The 20,904-nt window shown below is 36.6% G+C and overlaps 1 protein-coding gene across 1 annotated transcript; it reads left to right on the forward strand.

Annotated features, from left to right (window-relative positions):
• Positions 1-17,008: 17,008 nt before the first annotated feature.
• On the forward strand, positions 17,009-17,932 carry HRG_04121 (uncharacterized protein; the record flags this gene model as incomplete). The annotated part of the gene is made up of 4 exons (XM_044862592.1): positions 17,009-17,275; positions 17,327-17,439; positions 17,509-17,616; positions 17,671-17,932. The coding sequence occupies 4 exons, from the start codon at positions 17,009-17,011 to the stop codon at positions 17,930-17,932; spliced, it is 750 nt and encodes a 249-aa protein (XP_044723618.1).
• Positions 17,933-20,904: the final 2,972 nt, after the last annotated feature.

A 20,904-nucleotide genomic window follows, 5' to 3' on the forward strand; every position in this document is an offset into this window, starting at 1 on the left:
TCTTTAAGCTCCTTAGTACTAAACTATTAAAGCTAAGGCCTTTAAAGATACTTATTTCGTTTATATTAAAGTAGGACTTTAATAAGATTACCTATATAGCTAGTAGCTTAAGTAATTAAAACTATTCCTTAATATAGGCTATAAAAGCGCTATTAATATAAGTAGAATTAAAAGATATACCTTTAATAGTACTAATCTCTAGGTTCTAAGCTAAAAAGCCTAAAATCTACTACTTCTTAAGCGGATAGGTATCTTTACTAGCCTTAATAATATAGCTAGCGAATTCCTTAACTTAATAATATATTAAAGGTGGCTTAAGGGCAGCCTAAGTAAGAACTTAGTAAGTAAGGTATTTTTCCTATACTTAGCTAAGCTTTTAATATACCTCTTTTACCTCCTTAATAAATAAAGCCCCTTTAATATATATATAAAGGGTATTATAGAGTAGGTAAAGGTATATATATAAGTACTATTTATAAGCTAATATTTATAAGCTATATAGAGCTCTTTTATATATAGCTAGCCTATATATATATATATAAGATCCGGCCCTTTATATATAACTATATAGCTTAGGTTATAGCCTAAGCTTATAACTTATAATAGTTAAAGACTTTTATATAATACCCTCCCTTAAGTATAGCGTAGCGCTGCCCTATTAATAGCTTTTATATAATTAAGCCTTAAGCTCTTTATACTACTAGCTTTACCTTACCTTTTCCTATTAATTATACTTACCTAGCCTTATTATCTTTATACTTATTAGCCTAAGTAGCTAGAACTTAGCTCGATACTTATTAGCCGGCCAGCTATTTAAATTAAAGCACGACTTATTATATATGCCCTTAAGTAGCTAGTAGCTAGCTTAGACCTATATAAGCTTTAAGTTACCTATCCATTTAGCCTTAAGTAGCTTCCTTTACTAAGGGGTATATAAAGTAATATCCTACCTTTTTTCTTTCCCTTCCTTCTCTTACTTCTTTAACTATAGTAGTAGTAGTAATAAGTAAGTTCCGCTTTATATAAGGTATTAGTTTATTCTTAGCTATATAGGCCGCTCTATTAATATATAAGTATTATAATAGCTATAGTAATAATAATAGCCTTAATAATAATAATAACTTTAACTAATAAGTTCCTTACTTTATAAAGTAAGAGGCTATATTTTATTATACTAACTTTTATAATATATATATCTACTTTTCTCTCTCTCTTTCTTTATCCTTCTTAAAGTATATAAAGTTATTTATTAATACTATACTAAGCGCGGCTAATAATAACTCCGCTACTACCGCTATAATAACTAGTATTATTCCCTTAAGATAAACCTATTAAGGGGTTTATATTAATAGATATAATAGGGCGTGGTCTAAGTAATAATAAGTATATTACGTTAGTAATAAGTTAGAGGTTAAAGACTATAGACTATAACTAGGTAATTAAGTAATCGGAATTAAAAATAAGATCGTAATAAAGATCGTAATAATTATATTAAAAGCTATCGAGCTATCTATTTAAAGGAGTATTCCGTTCCTTCGTTATATAGCTCGAGAGCTTCCCTAGGTCGCTAGGAGTACTAGGTAATCCCGTTGCCTAGGAACGCTAAAGCGCTAGAGCGATCCTACGATCCTAGCTATAGAGCGTTAAAGCGCTTAAGTAGCCTATCGCTCTAAACTTAATTAGCCCGTTAGTCCGTTTAATATTCCTAACTCCCTACGTTATATATCCTTATAATATATACTAGTTCCCTACGGTTTACTAAACTATAGTTATAATAAGATGCCTCCCTTCTTTTTAGTCTTACCCTTAAGACCTACTACCTTAGCCGCCGTATATAAATATACCCTTATTACGTAGTATATAAGTATAATTATTCTTTATCCCTTATCCTTCCTAGGATATACTACTAATAGTATATTTAGTTATATTTAAAAATCCTATTCTTATAATTTTAATAAATCGCGTTAATAATCGGAACTAGTATCCTAGACCGAGATTTATAGTATTAAAATTATACCTTACTCCTATTATTTTTAGTTAGGTCTAACTTATAAGGTCGGCGAGCGTTTTAATCGGTATTCTAAATATACCTTTATAGGTCGTTCTTATAATAGTTATAATATAGCGTCCGCTTATTTATTTTATTCCTTTCCTTCCTTATTACTCTTTTTACTAATATTCCTTTTTTTTTATTCGTTATATTATAAATTAATAGTAAAAGATTAATTTAAACGAATAGAAAGTAAAAGAAGCGTTAAAGAAAGTAATAGCTCGCCTAGCTTAAATTAAGAAATAAAAGCGTTTCTTAAAAAACTAAGGTAGTAAGTTATTTTAGTAAGGTATATAAGCTATTAATAAAGAAGATAGTATAACGCGTTCTTTTTAAGATAAATTAGTTTATTTATTAAATAAGGAGTCTATTACTATTAGTAAGGTTTAATTATTTAGTGCCTTAAACGTATTAAACTAAGATACTATTCTTAGTAACCTTATATTTCTAAGTAAGGGTTTACCTATAAAACTATTAAAGTAAAGAACTATAGTAAGTTAAGTACTTAAGTAGTTCCTAGGTATTTTCTTTTAGTATATATCCTTTCTACTTAATAAGGTACTCTTATTATTAACCTTATTTTCTTATATCTAGTATTTATTTAGCTTTATATTCTTAATTATTAGTAACTTTAATTTTTTCCTATAGTTTAGCGTTTTATAGCGCTAGTTTTAATAATAAGATATAAAATACTAGGTATATCTATATTATTATTAGTAGCGAAAGTTTATAGTTAACTTTTAAAATAGTTTTCTTAACCTTAAATAGTCTAAGTTTCTTAAAATCTAATTTATTACTTAGTCGTTTTATTTTAATATTTCGTTATATAAGGTAGACTATATCTCCCTCTTAAAAGATTAGTCCTTATAATCTTTTCCGATTATAGTAAGTAGATATTTATTCTTTAATAAATTAAAGTTCTTATTATATTTCTTTATATAATTTTTATAGCTAATCTACTTATAGTATTACTTATTCCGCTTATAGTCCTTATTAAGTAACCTTAAATACTTCTAGGTTATATCTATAATTAGTATATACTAATAAAAGCTTAGTTATTTCTATAACTAAGCTATTATAAGCTAGTTATACTATTAATAGCTATTTAACTTAATCGTTTTATTTATAGCTAATATAGTATTATAAATATTATTTAAGTATTTAGTTAAGTCGTTCTATTTATCTATCTATTTATAGGTAATAAGCTATACTAAGCTTATATTTTATTTTTAATTATACTATAAGAGCTTACTAAAACTTAGCTATAAATATACTTCCTTTATTAAAGATAATCTTATTTAATAGTCTATAGTTACTAATAATAGTTTATAGGAATATATATACTAGCTCTTTTATATTACTTACTTCTTTATATAGTAAGAAGTACCTATACTTTATTAGTTTATTAGTAATAATAAATATACTATTATACTTAACGTTAGTTATAAGTTCTTTTAATAGTAAAAGCTTTATAATATAATTAAAAGCTATTAAATCCTATAGTTTCTTTAGTATTAGTAATAGTTATAATTCTCTATATAGTTTATATTATTTAGCTTTGCTTTATATATAAAATTTACATTCTTTAATAACTTATTATACTACTTCCTTAAGCTAGGAAGTTATATTATCGTTTAATCTATTTTATTATTCTTTAGATTCCTTAGTATCTATATATTAAATACCTATATATATCTTATATAACTTTATCTTATAATTCTAGTAGTATTTAGATTTTATTTTTATATATTAAAACTTCTAAATATTCTATATTATATTTATTTAGTACTTTATATTCTTTTATCTATTTTAGGATCTTTTAGTATATTAAGTTATTAAGTTATACTTTAAATATTATATTTAGCTATCGTTACTAGTAAATCCTATTTTCGTTAATTTCTAAGAGCTATCCTTTTATTATAAGTACTCTTATATTATAATTACTTTATTAACTAAGGGTATTAGCTTAACTATTTTCTAATTCTTTTTTATAGATTATTTTATAGTTAAATTCTAATAAATATTAAGCCTATTAGATCTATCGTCCGTTTAACTATTATATTATTACGAAATATAAGATACTCTTATAGTCTATATAAACCTTAATTTTATATTTACTTTTAAGAAAGTAGTATTAAAATTCCTTAAAAGCTTAAATAATTATAAGGAATTCTTTATGATAGATAGGGTATTTAAGCTCTATACTATATAGCCTCTTTAAATAAAATATAATAAATTATAGTCTTCCTTTATTATCTTTTTATTTAATTTATACTCTTAAAGTAAAGTTTAATATATTAGTTTTAAGTTCGATTTATTATTTTAGATTAAAGGTAGTTAAAACTAGTTCTTATATAATTATAGTTTTAATATATTCTAAAGTTTCGTTAGCTTTATCGTCCTATATAAATCCTTTTTCCTTTTTTATTAAGTTATATAGTAATATTATAATCTTTCTAAAATCTTTAATAAATTATTAACAGTAATTTATAAATCCTAGGAAACTTTATATATCCTTAACGTTCCTTAGTATTAGCTATTCTTTAACTAAGTTAATCTTATCTTATTATATTTATATCTTTCTTAGTAAGATTATATATTTAAGGAAGTTTACTTTTTATATATAGAACTTACTTTTCTTTAGTCTAACTAGTAACTTTATATTTTAAAGTACGCGGAGTACCTTATAGATATATTCCTTATATTCTTTTAAGGTATCTAAGAAAATTAAGATATTATCTAGGTATACTACTATAAAGATATCTAAGTATTTATATAGGATATTATTAATTATATATTAAAAGGTAGCTAGTATATTTATAAGTCTAAATAGTATTACTAGATATTTAAATAGTTTAAATTTCGTTTTAAAAGCTATTATCTATTTATATCCCTTTTTTATATATATTAAGTTATAAGCGCCTTTAAGGTTAAGGGCTATAAACTATTTTTTACTATATAGTTAATCTTATAGTTTTAATATAAGTAGTAATAGTATTCGGTCTTTTATTATAATATCGTTTAAGCGTTTATAGTTAATAACTAGTTATAGCTTATTATTTTTCTTTAAAATAAATATAACTAAGTAGCTTATTTTAGATATTAACGTTTATATATATCTCTTTTATAGATTCTTATTAAAGTAGTTATATAGCGTTTATAGTTACTTTTCGTTTAGGTTATAGATCTTATAAAACGTTAGCGTTATTTTATCCTTAAGATAAATTTTATAGTCTTATTAGCTATATTTAAGTAACCCTATCTTAAGTTCTTCCTTAAAGAGTTTATTATATTTCCGGTATTTTTAAGGGATATTCTTTATTTTATCTTATAAGCTTTATTCTTTCTTTTAAGACTTAGTTTCCCTTAACTTAAGCTCTTTATTAATTTATTTAAGGTCTTTCCTTAAAATAGTAATAACTCTTTAAATCTTTATATTATATCCTTTATTCTATTTATATTAGATACTAAGTTATATAGCTGTATTAATTAGTATATAGGTCTTATTAGTTAAACTTATTATATCCGCTAGTTTAGTTATTATTTTTATTTATATTACGAAAGCCTATAATAATTTACTTAAATAGTTATCTCTTTTATCCTATTTAGTAGCTAAATTATTATAAAATTTTACTTTCTCTTAAATCTACTAGTCTTAAAAGCTTATATCCTTATTTTAATATAGCTAGCTAGTTTTCTAGTTAATTAATAGGTTACTCTCCTATAGCTATAAAAGTATTAATATAAGGTTATGTTTTTTAATATCTATAATATTAAAGTTAACTTATTTATTATTGTCGCGAAGCGTGGCCTGATTTCGTAGTTCTTAGAGATATCCCTTAGTATAAGGAACTAAGGAAGCTAAAAACACCCGGTATAGAAGAAGGAAGAAGGAGCTAAAAAGAGGTATAGAAAGGAGGGTAGGGGTATAAGGGGAAGTAGAAGTAGCGATAGCTTCCTATAGAGGTAGCGAAAGATAAGACGGATATCCCGGCAATAGCTAGAAAAGAGGAGAAAAACCGGCAAAAAGATCGGTAGTCGAAAGGATATTAGTAGCTTCTTTAAGTAGGATCTTCTTTATTAATAGAGATGCTAAACAGGTATAAAGAGGGGCGTTAGATAGAGGAAAGAAGGATAATTAAGGCAATATAATAATCACTCCCCTACCCTTATTACTACCCTAGAAAGAATTAAATCTCTCTGCCCTACCTATCCGACCCCTTACTTTTAATTTTACCTTTATATATTTTTATATACTTCTCGTATCTCTCTTCGCGAGAGTTATAAGCCCGGGAGGAATAGTATTCCTATACCTTCCAGCTACTATAAAAGGCACCTTTCTTATATCCCTCGTAGCTTCCTTTTACCCCTCTTATTAGAAAAGCCTATTTTTACCTAACTTTTCTATCCCCCCTCTTCCGTAACGATAACGAAAACCGACTCCTCTACCGTCCCTATAGTCCATAGGACGATTCTTATAGAGCCCTAAGATTAGGATAAGTAGGTAAAGGAGCTACGGGCTCGTATAGATAGAACTATCTATAATTTAGTCTTCTCTAATAAGCAGGACCCTCTCGAGCCCCCTCTTCGTCCTAGGGCAACGGACTTTATAGAGGGAGCTACCCTCTTCTCCGAACTAACCTCTATATAATAGAGAGCTTTTTCTACTACCTTAGGTGACTACGAGAGTCACCGTAAGGAATACCTTTACGAGACGAAGCTACTAACTACCGCACGTACGGTAATAACGGAATCCGTTAGTACCGTAAAGCTAATTACTCTTCGAGAGGAAGAGACTCCTAGGCAGTAGCTTTTAAAGCTCGAGACCTCGATAGCTCCCTCGAGGGGCTATATAACTAACCGTATTAAGAAGACCTATATAGTATACCTAGGAGCCTTTTCTACTAGGAACCTACTAGCTTCTTTATAGCTAGCTATATAAGAAGAAATCCTCGAGGAAGCTAACTAATACTTCCTTATAGAAGCTCTTTCCGGCTAGTAGCTATAGGATATATCTCTATTAATAAAGCCTATTAGTAACGGTTACTCGACTATATTTTAAGAAGCTAGCCGGGAACTAAACGAAGAGGCTGCTAGAGTATAATAGCAAGCAGTCTTATTCCTTTATAGCTAGCACTCGACCTAGACGGCTCGACCTATAGCTGCTGCAGCCCCTATTGCTGCGGCCCCCGCTGCTACTATTACGGCTGTTGCTCCTTCGGCTCCTCCTCCCTCGAGAGCCTTAACGCCGTCGTTAACTATAGCTGCGGCTCCGGCCCCGGCTCCGCCTCTTACTCCGGGCCCGGCCCCGGTCCCGTTAGTTAGACAGGCCCGACTAGTCCCCTAATAGACCTTTTAGTCCGTTAGTCGAAAAATCAGGGAACTAGTCGTAATCGAACCTCTTCGTTAAAATTAGCAATAAGGGGTAAAAAGGGGAGGTTTTTAAGCAGATCTTCCGGATCGGGACGAGAATTCCTTAAAGAAACAGAAGACTAGACGACGAAACGGCTGCCTAGTATATAAATCCCTAGGTCATTGATTATTATAATACTAGTAGGTCTTCGAGGAAAACCGACCTAAAGGATTTAACCCTTTAAAGAGGCTATAAGAAACGATATAATAGTCTCTTAAGGAGGACCCCTCGCTATAGAAGAAGATAGACGAGATTCGGATTGCTAAGAAATAGCAACTAACGCCGCTGCCCTTATTCGAGCCGTAAATTCGAGGAAAAATCGTTAGTATAGTAAATCCGGCCTTCGTCTTCCCTACGGATTAATAAGGCTAAGACCAACCGTTAGGACCCTCTAACTATCCCCTACGAAAATCAGCTATCCTCGACTCCGGTGCTTCCCTTAATATATATAATATACTCTTACTATTCCGGTCCTTTAAGAAGGCACGGAGGGAATACCTTATTGCCGGGGAATTAACCGTATAGATAGAGGGGTACGGAAGGGTGAATTTTACGATAAAATTACCTAACGGGACTATACGAATTCTTCGACGAAAAAGGGTAGCTTTTTGCCCTCGATTTTTAACGAGCCTAATTTCCTTCTGCCTTCTTCGAGAGGAAGGAATCTTCTAGGATACGACGTCTAAGCCTACGAGGCTAGTCTAGAAGAATTAGACTATTAGGCTTATCGAGGAGAAATTCGGTTAATTTATTCTCGAATTCCGACCTATCCTTAGGAAGGAATCTCTCGAGAAGTTAGCTTTCCCTACTTAAAGGAGGGTAGGTTTAAAGGACCCTCTTCTAGCAGCCTAAGGAGACGGTCTTCTTTAGCACGCACGACTTAGTTACCCGGGCCCCCTAGCTTTATATAAGCTAGGCTAATAATAGGGCGTACGAATAAGGGGCCTAAAGACCGTTAAATGCGAATACTACGGCTAAGGGAAGACTAGGAGACGAATTTCTAGACGGACCTTAATACGGCCGGACTAGCTATATAAGGAAATTTAGGTCGACTAGACCAACGTCTCTAAGGATTAGGAAAGCTTCGTTAGGATAGTGTTTTTTATAGACGCCTTTTTAGGGATGGTTTTCCCCTATTTCTTACGGACCTACCTAAGTAAGTATAACTAGTCTACCCTCTAGGACTTCGTTAACTAGATAAAATCCTACTTTAGCTTCGAGGTAAAGAAGATACGGTTTAATAGAGAGCTATTTACGAAGGATATCTTAAATTAGCTTCGAAAAAGGGGCATTTTACCCCTCCTATTAGCACCGAATACCTAGGCCTAGAACGGAGGGGCAGAAAGATTAGGGGGTGCTATAATAGAAAGGGCCCGTACGATAAGACTAGCTATAAGGCTTCTATATAACCTTTAGAGGGAAGTCGTTAAGACCGCCTATTACCTTCGGAACCGGACCCCTAGAGGGACTACCTAAGGAATAGACTAGAAATCCCCCCTCGAGCTCTTTATAAAGAAGAGGGCCTCGCTAGCTTACCTTTATGCCTACGGCTATAAGGTATATACTATAACTACCGATATATAGCTAAAAAGGAAGAAGAAAAGAAAGCTTAATCTAAGAGCCTTTATTAGTTACCTCGTTAGTTATAATTCTACGAATATCTTCCGGATTTAGATTCCTCTTCTATAAAAGGTTATTTTAACTAGGGATATGATTTTCGATGAATCTAGCTTCTTCGACGGAAAGAGGGATTAACAGCCCCTCTTACTCTCTTAACGTTAGCTAATTTAGTAGATCTAAATCCCCCCTTCCTAATAGTCTTAAGAAGAGGCCCTAGATAAGGAAACGGAAGAAGAAACTAACGTCGAAGTAGTCGAGGATAACGCCGACTTTAAAGAAGAAGAAGAGGAAGCTGCTAGATTAAATAATCTAGACGAAGAAGGAGACTATAGGAAAGCGGTAGAGCTAGAATACGCCTACCTCCCTACGCCTCCTCTTACGGTATAAGAAGAAGATCTAGAAGTAGCTTTTTTAGTTAGTCTTCCCGTCTCGGCCCCTAAGGGGGTAGGAAAGGCACCTCTCTTAAAGGATTACCCGGCTGCCTTTTTATCCCTGCTTCGAGAAGTAAAGGAAGGTATAGGGCCCGATACGGATACTAAAGAAGACTAACCTCTCTCCTATTTCGATCGTTTTTCCGACTTCTACCTAACGCTAATAGAAGACGGTTCCTACGGAGCGTTTATAGCAGGCCGGCTTTTCAAGCCTCTATTAGCAAGGAAGGTATATAAAAGAGACCTCCCGGACCTACTAGTAAACTAGAAGTAGCTAGAAAAACACCCCTTTAGAGACTAGTTTTTCTAGGCCTAGAAAGACTACCTAGCTTTATACGAAGAGATAGGGTCTTTCGAAGAGGTCCTTAAGGAAAAGGTAAGAGGAAAATAGGTCCTTAGCTATAAGTAGGTCTTTATCTATAAGACTAATAAACATAGCTTCCTTTAAAAGTATAAAGCCCGGCTAGTTATCTACGGGAATTAATAGGAAAAGGGGGATCTACCTACTAGGGCAACCACCCTAGCAGGGATGTCTTTTCGGACCCTTATAGCTATAGCAGTAGAATTCGACCTCGAGCTTAATTAGATAGATATAGTTAACGCCTTTATTAACTGCCCTCTTAAGGAAGAAGAAGTTATCTATATACGACTTCCTCTTAGTTTCTAATAACTAGGAAAGGTTCTATAGCTTAGGAAAGCTCTATACGGACTACAAAGATTACCCCTTCTTTAGTAATAGCATTTAATAGGTTCCCTTAAAGCCTTAGGCTTTATAAAAGTCCCTTAAGAACCGTGTATAATATAGAAGGGTAAAATTATAGTCTTTTTCTACGTCGACGATATTATCTAGGCCTACCTAAAAGAGGAAGAAGCTACTACTAGGGAGGCTATATAAGGCCTATAATAAAGGTATAAGATAACTAGGCTAGGGGAGCTAAAGTAGTTCCTAGGGATACGAATCCTTCGGAATAGGTCCTAACGGACTATCTAGCTTACCTAAGACGCCTATATCGATAAGGTCGCTTATAAATTCCTCCTTAATTCCCTCGATAAGAAGCTTCCCTCTACGCCTATATTAGACGAAGAGCTTTTACCTAATCCGTCCTTTTATACTAGGGAGTAAGAGAAATACTAATATTAATAGAAGGTAGGCTCCCTGCTTTTTTTAGCTATTTCTACTAGACCGGATATCTCTTTTACGGTCTCCCGGCTAGCTAGGCATAACTAGAATCCTAGCCCTAGGCATTAAGAAGCAGTAAATAGAGCTATCCTTTATCTCTATTTAACGAGATTATATAGTCTACGCCTAGGAGGGTAAGAAAGGAAGAAATTAGCTGCCGAAATCTTCCTCTATTTAAGCGATTCGTCCTTTATAGACAATTTATTAGATAGAAAGAGCTTATAGGGGTATATTATATCCCTTTTTAGAGGAACTATTGCTTAGAGAGCTTCGAAATAAGCTACCGTTATAACTTTAAGTACGGAGGTAGAGCTACTAGCTCTTTTAGAAGCGTTAAAAGAAGCGATTTTCCTTAGCCAGCTACTAATATCTTTACGACTATAAATTCCGTCCCCGTTAGCTATAGAATACGATAATATATAGACTATACGAATACTTACGGAGGAAAATAGTAAGCTATTAACCCGGCTATAGTATATCGATATCTACTAGTATTAGTTACGCTAAGAGGTCTAAAGGGGACTTATTTCTGTCCGTTAGGTTCTAACGGCATCGATAAAAGCCGACGGTCTTACGAAGCCCTTACCGAAGTAGAAGCTAGCTGTCTTTTTATAGTAAATTAGGCTAAAAGACGTTCGAGAGAAGCTATCCTTAGAAGCCCGCCTTAAGAATCTATAAGAGGAGCTAATAGCACGTAGGAGGAAGGAGATATATATAGCTAAAGAGAGGAATTAAGACTTATCTTAGAAGAGGGCCCCTAGCTTAATTAGGACTTATTCTTCTTAAAGGCCCCCTTTTTAGGGACTTATCCTTAGAGAAGCCCCCCTTTCTTATAGGACTTAATTTCCTCCTTAAGGCCCCTTTTTCCTAAAGTAGATCTAAAAGAGCCCGGGGCTAAAACCCGGATTTCTCGAGGAGGGGATAAGTATAGACTAAGACCTCCTCTATACGCTTACCGGCCTAGGTATTTAGCTTTACCCTTTCTATAAGGGCAGGCTATAGCTAAGGGGGTATATCGCGAAGCGTAGCCTAATTTCGTAGTTCTCGGAGATATCCCTTAATATAAGGGACTAAGGAAGCTAAAAACACCTAGTATAGAAGAAGGAAGAAGGAGCTAAAAAGAGGTATAAAAAGGAGGGTAAGGGTATAAGGGGAAGCAGAAGTAGCGATAGCTTCCTATAAAGGTAGCGAAAGATAAGACGGATATACCGGCAACGGCTAGAAAAGAGGGGAAAAACCGGCAAAAAGATCGGTAGTCGAAAGGATACTAATAGCTTCTTTAAGTAGGATCTTCTTTATTAATAGAGATACTAGACGGGTATAAAGAGGGGCGTTAGATAGAGGAAAGAAGGATAATTAAGGCAATATAATAATTACTCCCCTACCTTTATTACTGCCCTAGAAAGAATTAAATCTCTCTGCCCTGCCTATCCGACCCCTTACTTTTAATTTTACCTTCGTATATTTTTATATACTTCTCGTATCTCTCTTTACGAGAATTATAGCCCTAGATATTAATATTAAGGTAATTAATCTCTATATTAATAATTCCGTTATTATAGTTAAAGGCCTCTCCTTTAATATTTATAAGTTTATATAGATCTTTCTTATATCTTTATATAAGTCGGTAACGATTAATAACTTTAAGTAAAACGTAATTACTTATCGCGCTATAGTTTAAAAGTATATATATATAATATCCCTTAATTTAGATATTTAATACTATTTAGTTACTATAGCTTACTATTACTATATATAGGGTCCTTAGATCTTATCGTATTATACTAGTTTATAACCTTTTTATAGATAGCGTACCTTATTTTTTACTTAGTCCTTATTTATTTTATTTAGGTATTCTTCTTTAATTTATTATTAATATTATTTCTTTATATTTTTATTATATAGTATTATATTAAGGCTTAAAAGACTAATTTCTTATAGCTAATTAAAGACTTCTTATTTCTTAACGCTATATTATTTATATTATACTACTTTATAGTTAATTATATACTATACTTTATAATTCTATTTATCTTTATACTAAAGGTTAAGTTTTCGCTTTATATCTTTTTATTTTATATATAGTATTTCTATATTAATTCTTCCTTAGTTAAATATAGCTTTTAGCTTTTATATATATTACTAATAATCTTTTAGTATACTATTATATTATTTATACTATACTTATACTTTTTTATATTTATAAACTCTATAGTTTAAGTATATATATTTATTATAATCTTCTTTATTATATTTAATTCGTTATATAAGTCTTTAAAATATTAATAGTTTAAATACTTTAAAGTAAGTAGCGCTATACTATTCCTTTATTTTAGCGTATTTATAGAATTTTTATATCTTTAAAAGATATCTCGTTAATAAACTATAATTATCGCGGTATTTAAGTAGTATACTATAATTAGGTTCTAATAATATAACTTAGTTATTTAGGTAGCGTTAATTAATTTTCTAGTAATCTAGTTCTATACTTAAGTAAGGTATCGAAAGTACTTATCTTTTAAACTTAACTTAGAAAGCGTTATATTATACCTTTATTTAAAAGTATATTATATAATCTAGGTAGATATATAATATTAATAAAATATACTTATAGTACTTATAAGTAAGTAGTATTTATAGGTCGTTTTTAAATTCTCCTTATAGTTACTATTATTATTATAGAGCTATAAAGGTATTAACTATAGTAATAGTTATAGTATGGTCTCCTTTATATAGTACTAGTTAATATCGAATTAATATAGCTTATTAGTTTTCTATAAGAATTTAAGGTATTTATTAGGTTCTAATTTTAAGTATTTCTTTAAATTCTTTAAAGTATAAAGTATATTCCTTAATCGTAGTATTTTCCCTTAATAGTAAGGGTAGTAGTATAAGTTCGTTCTTATCTTTTATTTCTTTAAGTATTTCTTATTCTTTAAAGCTTATATTATCGATACTTTATTATTCCTCTTTAAGTTATTATCTAAGTTTTATAAGTATAAGTACTATATTTATATCTTTTTTACTATATTATTTATAGACTACTTATTATTATTATCGATTTTTATTTTATATATCTTTTTAGAATCGTTTACTATTCTTCTTAATTTAATCTTAAAAGACTTTTTTAAGATAAGGGTATTTTAGTTCTATAAATTTAACTTATTTCTATATTTTAAGATCCCTTTATTATATTATTATAAAGGTCTTCTTTAATAGCTTTAAGAACTATCTAATACTATTCTTATCGCTTAAGTATACTCTATATTTATTATTATAGTATATAGTTTAACTAAGGAGTTTATACTTTAGTTCCTATTTATTAATAGCGTATAAGTATTTCTTACCTTTTAAGGCTAGTACTTAATAGGATTTCTTCTCCTTATAAGGTTATCTATATTCTTTAAAGTAATATCTAAGTTTCCTATAATTAAAATACTTTCCTTTACTTTTTTATATTATATCTAGATCTATCTTATATAAGTTAATTATATAAGTATAAGTAATAAGAGTTTTACGCTTTTTTTTATAGTTAGCGAGTTAGTTAAAGTTATTCTTATAAGAAAGGTTTTAGTTTCCTCTTCCTTATTTCTTTTCCTAGTATTATATATACTATCTATCGTTAATTTATACTACTATAGTAATATAGTTTAAGAGGTTATTAGGTCGATTTTCCTTATAGAGCTTATCTTTAACTTCTTCTTTAAGCTTATTATAGAATCGTAATATAAGAGGTTCGTTATCTTAATTAAGCTTTAAAGTAACTTAATAGAACTTTATAGTATAATTTAATACTAAGATCCTTTATTAAAGTTCTTAAAGTTTTTATTTAGCTTCTTATTCCCTATTAATTATTCTAAATACCTTTATAATAGCTTCTTTAAATCCTTAGAAACTAATAAAGACTTTATCTATCTTATTATCTTATCGCGCTAGTTAGTTATCGAGAAAACCCCTTATAATAAGTCTAAACTAAGCTAGTACCGTTCTAGATAAATAATTTCCTATATAGAGTACCTTTTTAACTAGGTCTAAGAGTTTAGTAGGGTAAAACTAAAAGTAAGCCTTAAGTTAAGTAAGAAAGTCTTAAAGTATACTATAAGTACTATTAAATAGTCCTAGCTATTTTAGTTTAACTACTTCTTTAAGGGCCTTAACTTATTTATTACCTCTTTTATTCCTTAGTAACTATACCTTATATTAAAGGGTAAAAATTTTATATATTATATTCTAAGGTAATATAATAGCTTTAAAGTTAGTTAATCTAGCTTACTATATAAGTATATTAATAGTTATAATATTACTTAGAGTAATATAGTACTATATTAAATAAGAGCTTTTAATATATAATAACTAGTATTATTCTTAAGGGATAAACCTATTAAGGGGTTTATATTAATAGATATAATAGGGCGTGGTTTAAGTTATAATAAGTATATTATATTAGTAATAAGTTAGAGGTTATAAACTATAAACTATAACTAGGTAATTAAGTAATTAGAATTAAAAATAAGATTATAATAAAGATTATAATAATTATAATATTAAAAGCTAGAGAGGTATCTATCTAAAGGAGTAATAGTAAGTAGCTATATATACTTATAGAAACTATCCTAGGATTATAGTCCTAGCTATAATCCTCTTTATAGCTTACTATAGCTTACTTATAAGCTATACTCCTAAGTAGTAATCTATTTATATAAAGCTTACTTAGCTTATATATACTTTAAGTAAGCTAAGCCTAAGTAACTTCTTATCCTAACTATTATTCTAAGCTGCTTTATTTTATAAATATAGCTAGCTTTCCTATAGCCCCCTAACTATAGTTATAATATTATAGATAAAATCCTATCTTATAAAATAAGAATTACTTATTATTTTATATATTATTATATATTAAATAGATTACTAGTTATCGTATAATCGGGAATTAAAGAAATAGAGCTAGCTTAGAATACTAGCTAAGACCTCTTAAGAATATAAGCACGACTAACCTCCTTTAAATATAAATATTAATAGAACTAAGATACTTCTAGATATACTTAAAGTATTATAGAACTCCTTAGTCTTAGGGCTATATAGAAGCCTAAATCTAGTCTTAAAAGGCTCTTCTATTTAGCTATAAATATCTATATAAGATAGTATATCTGCTAGTAAGTAAAGATAGAATTATTAACTTTAATACTTCTTTTATATACTAATATACTACTAATAAATTCCGTTAAAAACCCTACCTTATACTCCTTCTTCCCCTCTATTATATAGTCCTATATAATTCCTTAAATTCCTAAAATTCCGCTTTTACTTATATACCTTAAGAGTAAGTAAGCGGTTATAGTAGTTAATCTAGCTATTATTCCGCTCGCCCTTAAAGCTCTAGTATTTATAGTAAGGAACCTTATTAAGGGAGGCTAGTAAGCGCTAGCCGTAATAAAATCTAAAGCGGCACTCTACCTACTTAGTATACTTATTAAGCTATATATAGTAATTATTATAGCGGTAGCGTTATACGCGGTTTAGTACTATCGATAGGAGCTAAATAGTAAAGGGATACTTTAATAAACTACTAATTAAAGGATTCCCTTTTCTAAGAGCCTATATTTACTATAGCTCTAGGTTAATAGCGGATATATAATATCCTTAGATATAGGCGAATTACTTATAGGACTAATCGTTATTAAGGTTTAAGTCTAAGTAGCTACCTAGCTAATATAGGCTATAGTAGTAACTAAAACCCCTACCTTACTACTTATAGCGGCCCTAAGAGTCCGTTAGGTTAAACATTTACTTTAAAATAATAGTTTTAAATAGTATATAACGCTTATAAAAGTAGTAAGTAGCGATATAAGCGTTATCTTATAATAGTTCCTGTTACGGGGTAGGTAGAGGGTCATGCCGTAGGTGCCTTCCGTTGTATTATAATAACAAGCTATGTAGGATCTAACTATGCGCCGCGCCCACTGCTGCTAAATACGCGTTTATGCGTGCGGCCTGCCCTAACCCGCAACGCTTGTCGGCTAAGGTCTGGGCTAATGCCCAGACCCACACCAAGGGTAAATACCCTTATATAAGGTCCCCGCCCCTCTCTCTACGGGCGGTCCCTCATGACGTCAATCCCGCACCTCGGCGCGCGGCTAGGAGGTAAATAACCTACTAGCGCGCTCCTATCGCTCTTTCCTCTTAACCACACCATCATCATCATCATCAGCAGCAGCAGCCGCAACCATAACTATAAGTCTCCTAGCGCCTAGCCGTGCGCTGCCGCCCGCATACGAGCTAACCCGCACCCCCGCTAGTTATTTAAACAATTCAATATGTCCTCCCCCGCCTCGTCCCACTTCTCCGCCGAGATCGACGACTTCGTCGATCGCGCCCTCGCCTCGCCCGCCACCCCACCTGCTGCCCCCGCCGCCCCAGTCGCGCCTGCCGCCGCTCCGCGCCACCCGCTGCCCGGCTTCTCGGCCGTCAACTTTGCTGCCCGCGCCGCCGCCGCCCCCGCTGCGCTCTCCGCTGCCGGCCGCCGCGATGACGCCGACGATGACGACGATGATGATAAGCGCGGGTCCTCGCCGCCCTCCTCCGTAAGCCCCTCCGCCCCTATTCTCGCGAGTGTTGTTAACTCCCCGCACCAGCATAAGCGCGCCGTGGCCCGGGGCGCCACCCGCGATTCCCCCTGCGTGCGGTGTGCCTCGCAGTCCCTCCCCTGCGCCGACCAGGCCGGCCGCCCTCAGGGCAGCTACTTCCTGTGCGCCCGGGCTGGCCGCGCATGTGAGGTTGCGCCGCCCGTCCTTGCCCGTGCTGCCGCAGCTTAGAGCGCCGCGGAGCCGGGCAAGGACCAGAACAAGGCCAAGCGCGCCTTGACCGCCGCCGCCGCCGCCTACCGCAACTTGCGGTTCCTCGAGCGCGCCGCCCTCGTGCCTAAGTGCGTAAGCTCCCTTTCCCGCACTCTCTGCGGCGCTGACTCTCTCTCTCTTAGGGGCACCGTCGACGCCGCCCTGGCCGCCCCCGCCACCTCTGCCGCCGCCGCCTCCACCACCACCGGCACCGCCGCCGCCGCCGCCGCCGCCGCCGTCCCTAACGCCGCCGCCGTCGCCGCTTGGCTGGGTGGCCTAGAGGGCCGGATCCGCGCCCTCGAGGCCGGGGCCGCGCCTCACACTGAGGAGGAGGACGAGGAGGAGGACGAGGATGACCGTCTAGTGGTCGAGACCCCGCCGAAGAAGAAGGCCCGCCGGGCCTAGTCTGTGCGCCCTCGAGCGCGCCCGCAAGGGCCAATGCGATTTGTTTATGCTGCCGCCGACCTAAGTGCGCCCCGCCTATTGTCCGTAGTCGCGGTATCCGTGACGTGCGCCCGTAGCTTGCGCTGGCGTAGCGACCGCCGCGGGCCCGGTGCCCCGCTGCTTCCTCGGGGGCGGGGCGTGGTCTCCCCCGCATCTTAGGGTGCTAGCTGCTTTGCCGCTAGGGGGGTGGCTTCTCTCGCCGGGCCGTCGCTTTCCTCTACTGGCCCGTAAAGGGCCTCGAACCTATCTAGAGCTGCCGCGCCCTCGAACTCGGAAGCCGGCTCCTACGTTAGGTCCTGGTAGCCGCGCTACTTAACGAGGACTTCGCGCCTCCTACCGCGGCCCACGTTCTTCTAACGGGCTGCCCGTAACTCCTCTACCGAGAACTCCTCCTCCCCCTTAACGAGGATAGCGGCTAGTTGGGGATCCGCTGTCTCTTGGCCCGGTAAGGGGTCTGTAGCGGCGCGACGAAGGAGGTCGACGTTGATCGTGCTGTGGATGCCGGAGGGCAGCCCCTCTAGCTCTACGGTCTACGGACTTAGCACCCTCTTTACCGTGTACTTAGCGTGCAGCTAGTTGAGCTTCTTCTTCGGCCTCGTCGACCTATAGTTGCGGAGGTCTAACTAGACCTTATCCCCCGCCGCGAACCTGTCTGCGGGATCCCGCGACTTATTGGCCTGCCGCTCCTGGTCCTAGGCGGCAGACGCTATCGAGGATTGGCAGAACTCCGAAACTTGTTGTAGCTTCCGCATAAAGGCGGACGCCCTGCCCTCCGGGGAGCTAGCTGGGTGGCGCTCCGCGCCTACATCTGCGGCAATAGGCCACGCCGACGGCGGTTCGAACCCGTGCAGCGTAAGGAAGGGGGACATGCCAATAGATAAGTTCGACCTACCGTTAAGCGCCATCTAGGCTGCGGGAAGCCACTTATCCCAGTCCGCCTAGTTACGGGCTATTACCCCCCGAAGGTAGGCTTGGACTTCCTGGTTAAGGCGTTCGGGCCCCCTATCAGTCTGTGGGTGGTAGGCCGTACTTAGCAACTGGGTGACTTAGAGCAGCTTGCAGAGGTGCTGCTAGAAGCGGCCGGTCTAATTGGTGCCCCTATCACTAGTGATCGAGGCTAGCCACCAGTAGAAGCGGGCGTAGCACTAGAGGAAGCGCTCGGCGTAGGCCTCCGCTTCTATAGACGGTATCGGCTCTAGCACTACTTCCTTACTTAGACGGTCCTTAATTACCTAGAGATTGCGGTTGCCGCCCGCTGTAAGGGGGAGGTCAGTGATAAAGTCCATCTATATATGCGTGTGGAACCGGTCAGGGACCGGCAGTGACTTTAACAGGCCCCTCTTAAGCGCTCGCTAGATCTTCGAGCGGCCGTAGATGTCATAGTTGCGGAGGAAACGGCGGACGTGCGGTGCCATAAGCGGCCAGTAGAAGTCCCGGCCAATCGCTGCCAGCGTGCCCTCGCGGCCGGGATGGCCGATCACGCTTAAGTCGTGGATCATCTACACGATCCGCCCTCTTAACCTATCCCGCTCCTCGACTTCCGGGGGGGCCGCCCTAGCTGCGGCCTCCGTTGTCGCCGGCGCGCCTGGGACCCATAGCCTGCCCTTATGGCGAAGGTGGCCACGGGGGTCGATATGGCAGTCGCCTACTTGGACTTTTAAACTAAGGCCGCGGTTAAGTGAGCGCGCCCCCGCCTCCACAGCGCGGCGTACGCTCGTATACGTGCTATCTTATGCCGCTAGCTGGTCCTATAGGCGTTAGAGCTCCTCATCTTAGAAGATACGCCGAGGGACGTCGGGCGTACCCTTAGGGGGGGCCGGGACCCCGGCCGCTCCTAGGGGGTTACCCTCCGCCCCTAATAGAGTGGCGCCGAGGTAAGTCTAGAGCGCCTTATCCGGGATCATCTATATATCTCGCGCATCGAGGTCTGCGGAGGTGGGCCGGTCCTGCTCTCTCCGTGAGAGGGCGTCCGGGACCGTAGCCTCCTTGCCTGGTCTATACTTAATGCGGAACTAGAAGCGCGAGAGATACTCCGCCCAGCGCGCCTACCGCTCTGAGAGATGCTGTCGGGTCATAAAGTATTCGAGGTTCCTATAGTCTGTAAGGATCTCGAAGCTCTCGCAGCTACGGAGTTCCGCCTACCACTACTCGAGGCAGCTAATAATCGCTAATATCTCCTTATCGTAGATTAGGTAGTTCCTCTCCGCCGCGGTAAGCTTGCGCGAGTAGAACGCCACTGGCCTCCTCTGCCCTTCTACTTCTTAGGATAGGGTTCCCCTAAGTGCGTAGCCGCTATAGTCCGCTTCTACGGTTAAGGGATTGCCGAAGTCCCACTGCAGCAGTACTAGGGCCTACGAAAACAAGTCCTTAAGGGTTTAGAACGCCTCTGCCTATGCGGGTCCCTAGGAGAAGGGGGCCCTATCCCCCGTCAGCTCGTTAAGCGGTAGCACGATCCGCGAGAACTCCCTAATAAAGACCCGGTAGTAGTTAGCGAAGCTAAGGAAGCTCCGTACGCCTCGTTGCGATATCGGGGTCGCCTAGTCGCGGATAGCTTGAATCTTGGCTGGGTCCGCTTATACGCCTACGCCCGCGATAATAATAAAGCCAAGGTATTTAACGCGCTTGACGCTAAATTCGCATTTATCCGGGTCTAGGTATAGGCCGTGCTCTGCTAGGCGGTTTAGCACCTTCCGCACCTTCTATATATGGTCTTCGTAGCTCCCGCTCGAATAGATAAGAATATCATCTATATATACGGACGCGAACTCATCGAGGAAACCCCTAAGCACCCGGTTAATGTAACGTTAGAACGTAGCTAGGGCACCTACTAGGCCGAAGGGGGTGACCATCTACTCGAATAAGCCGTATCTCGTGCGGAACGCCGTCTTCCACTCCTCCCCGTGCGCTATTCGCACCTTATAGAACGCTTAGAC

This window comes from Hirsutella rhossiliensis (assembly GCF_020360975.1).
Source record: "Hirsutella rhossiliensis strain HR02 chromosome Unknown scaffold00003, whole genome shotgun sequence".
Classification (NCBI taxonomy): domain Eukaryota; kingdom Fungi; phylum Ascomycota; class Sordariomycetes; order Hypocreales; family Ophiocordycipitaceae; genus Hirsutella; species Hirsutella rhossiliensis.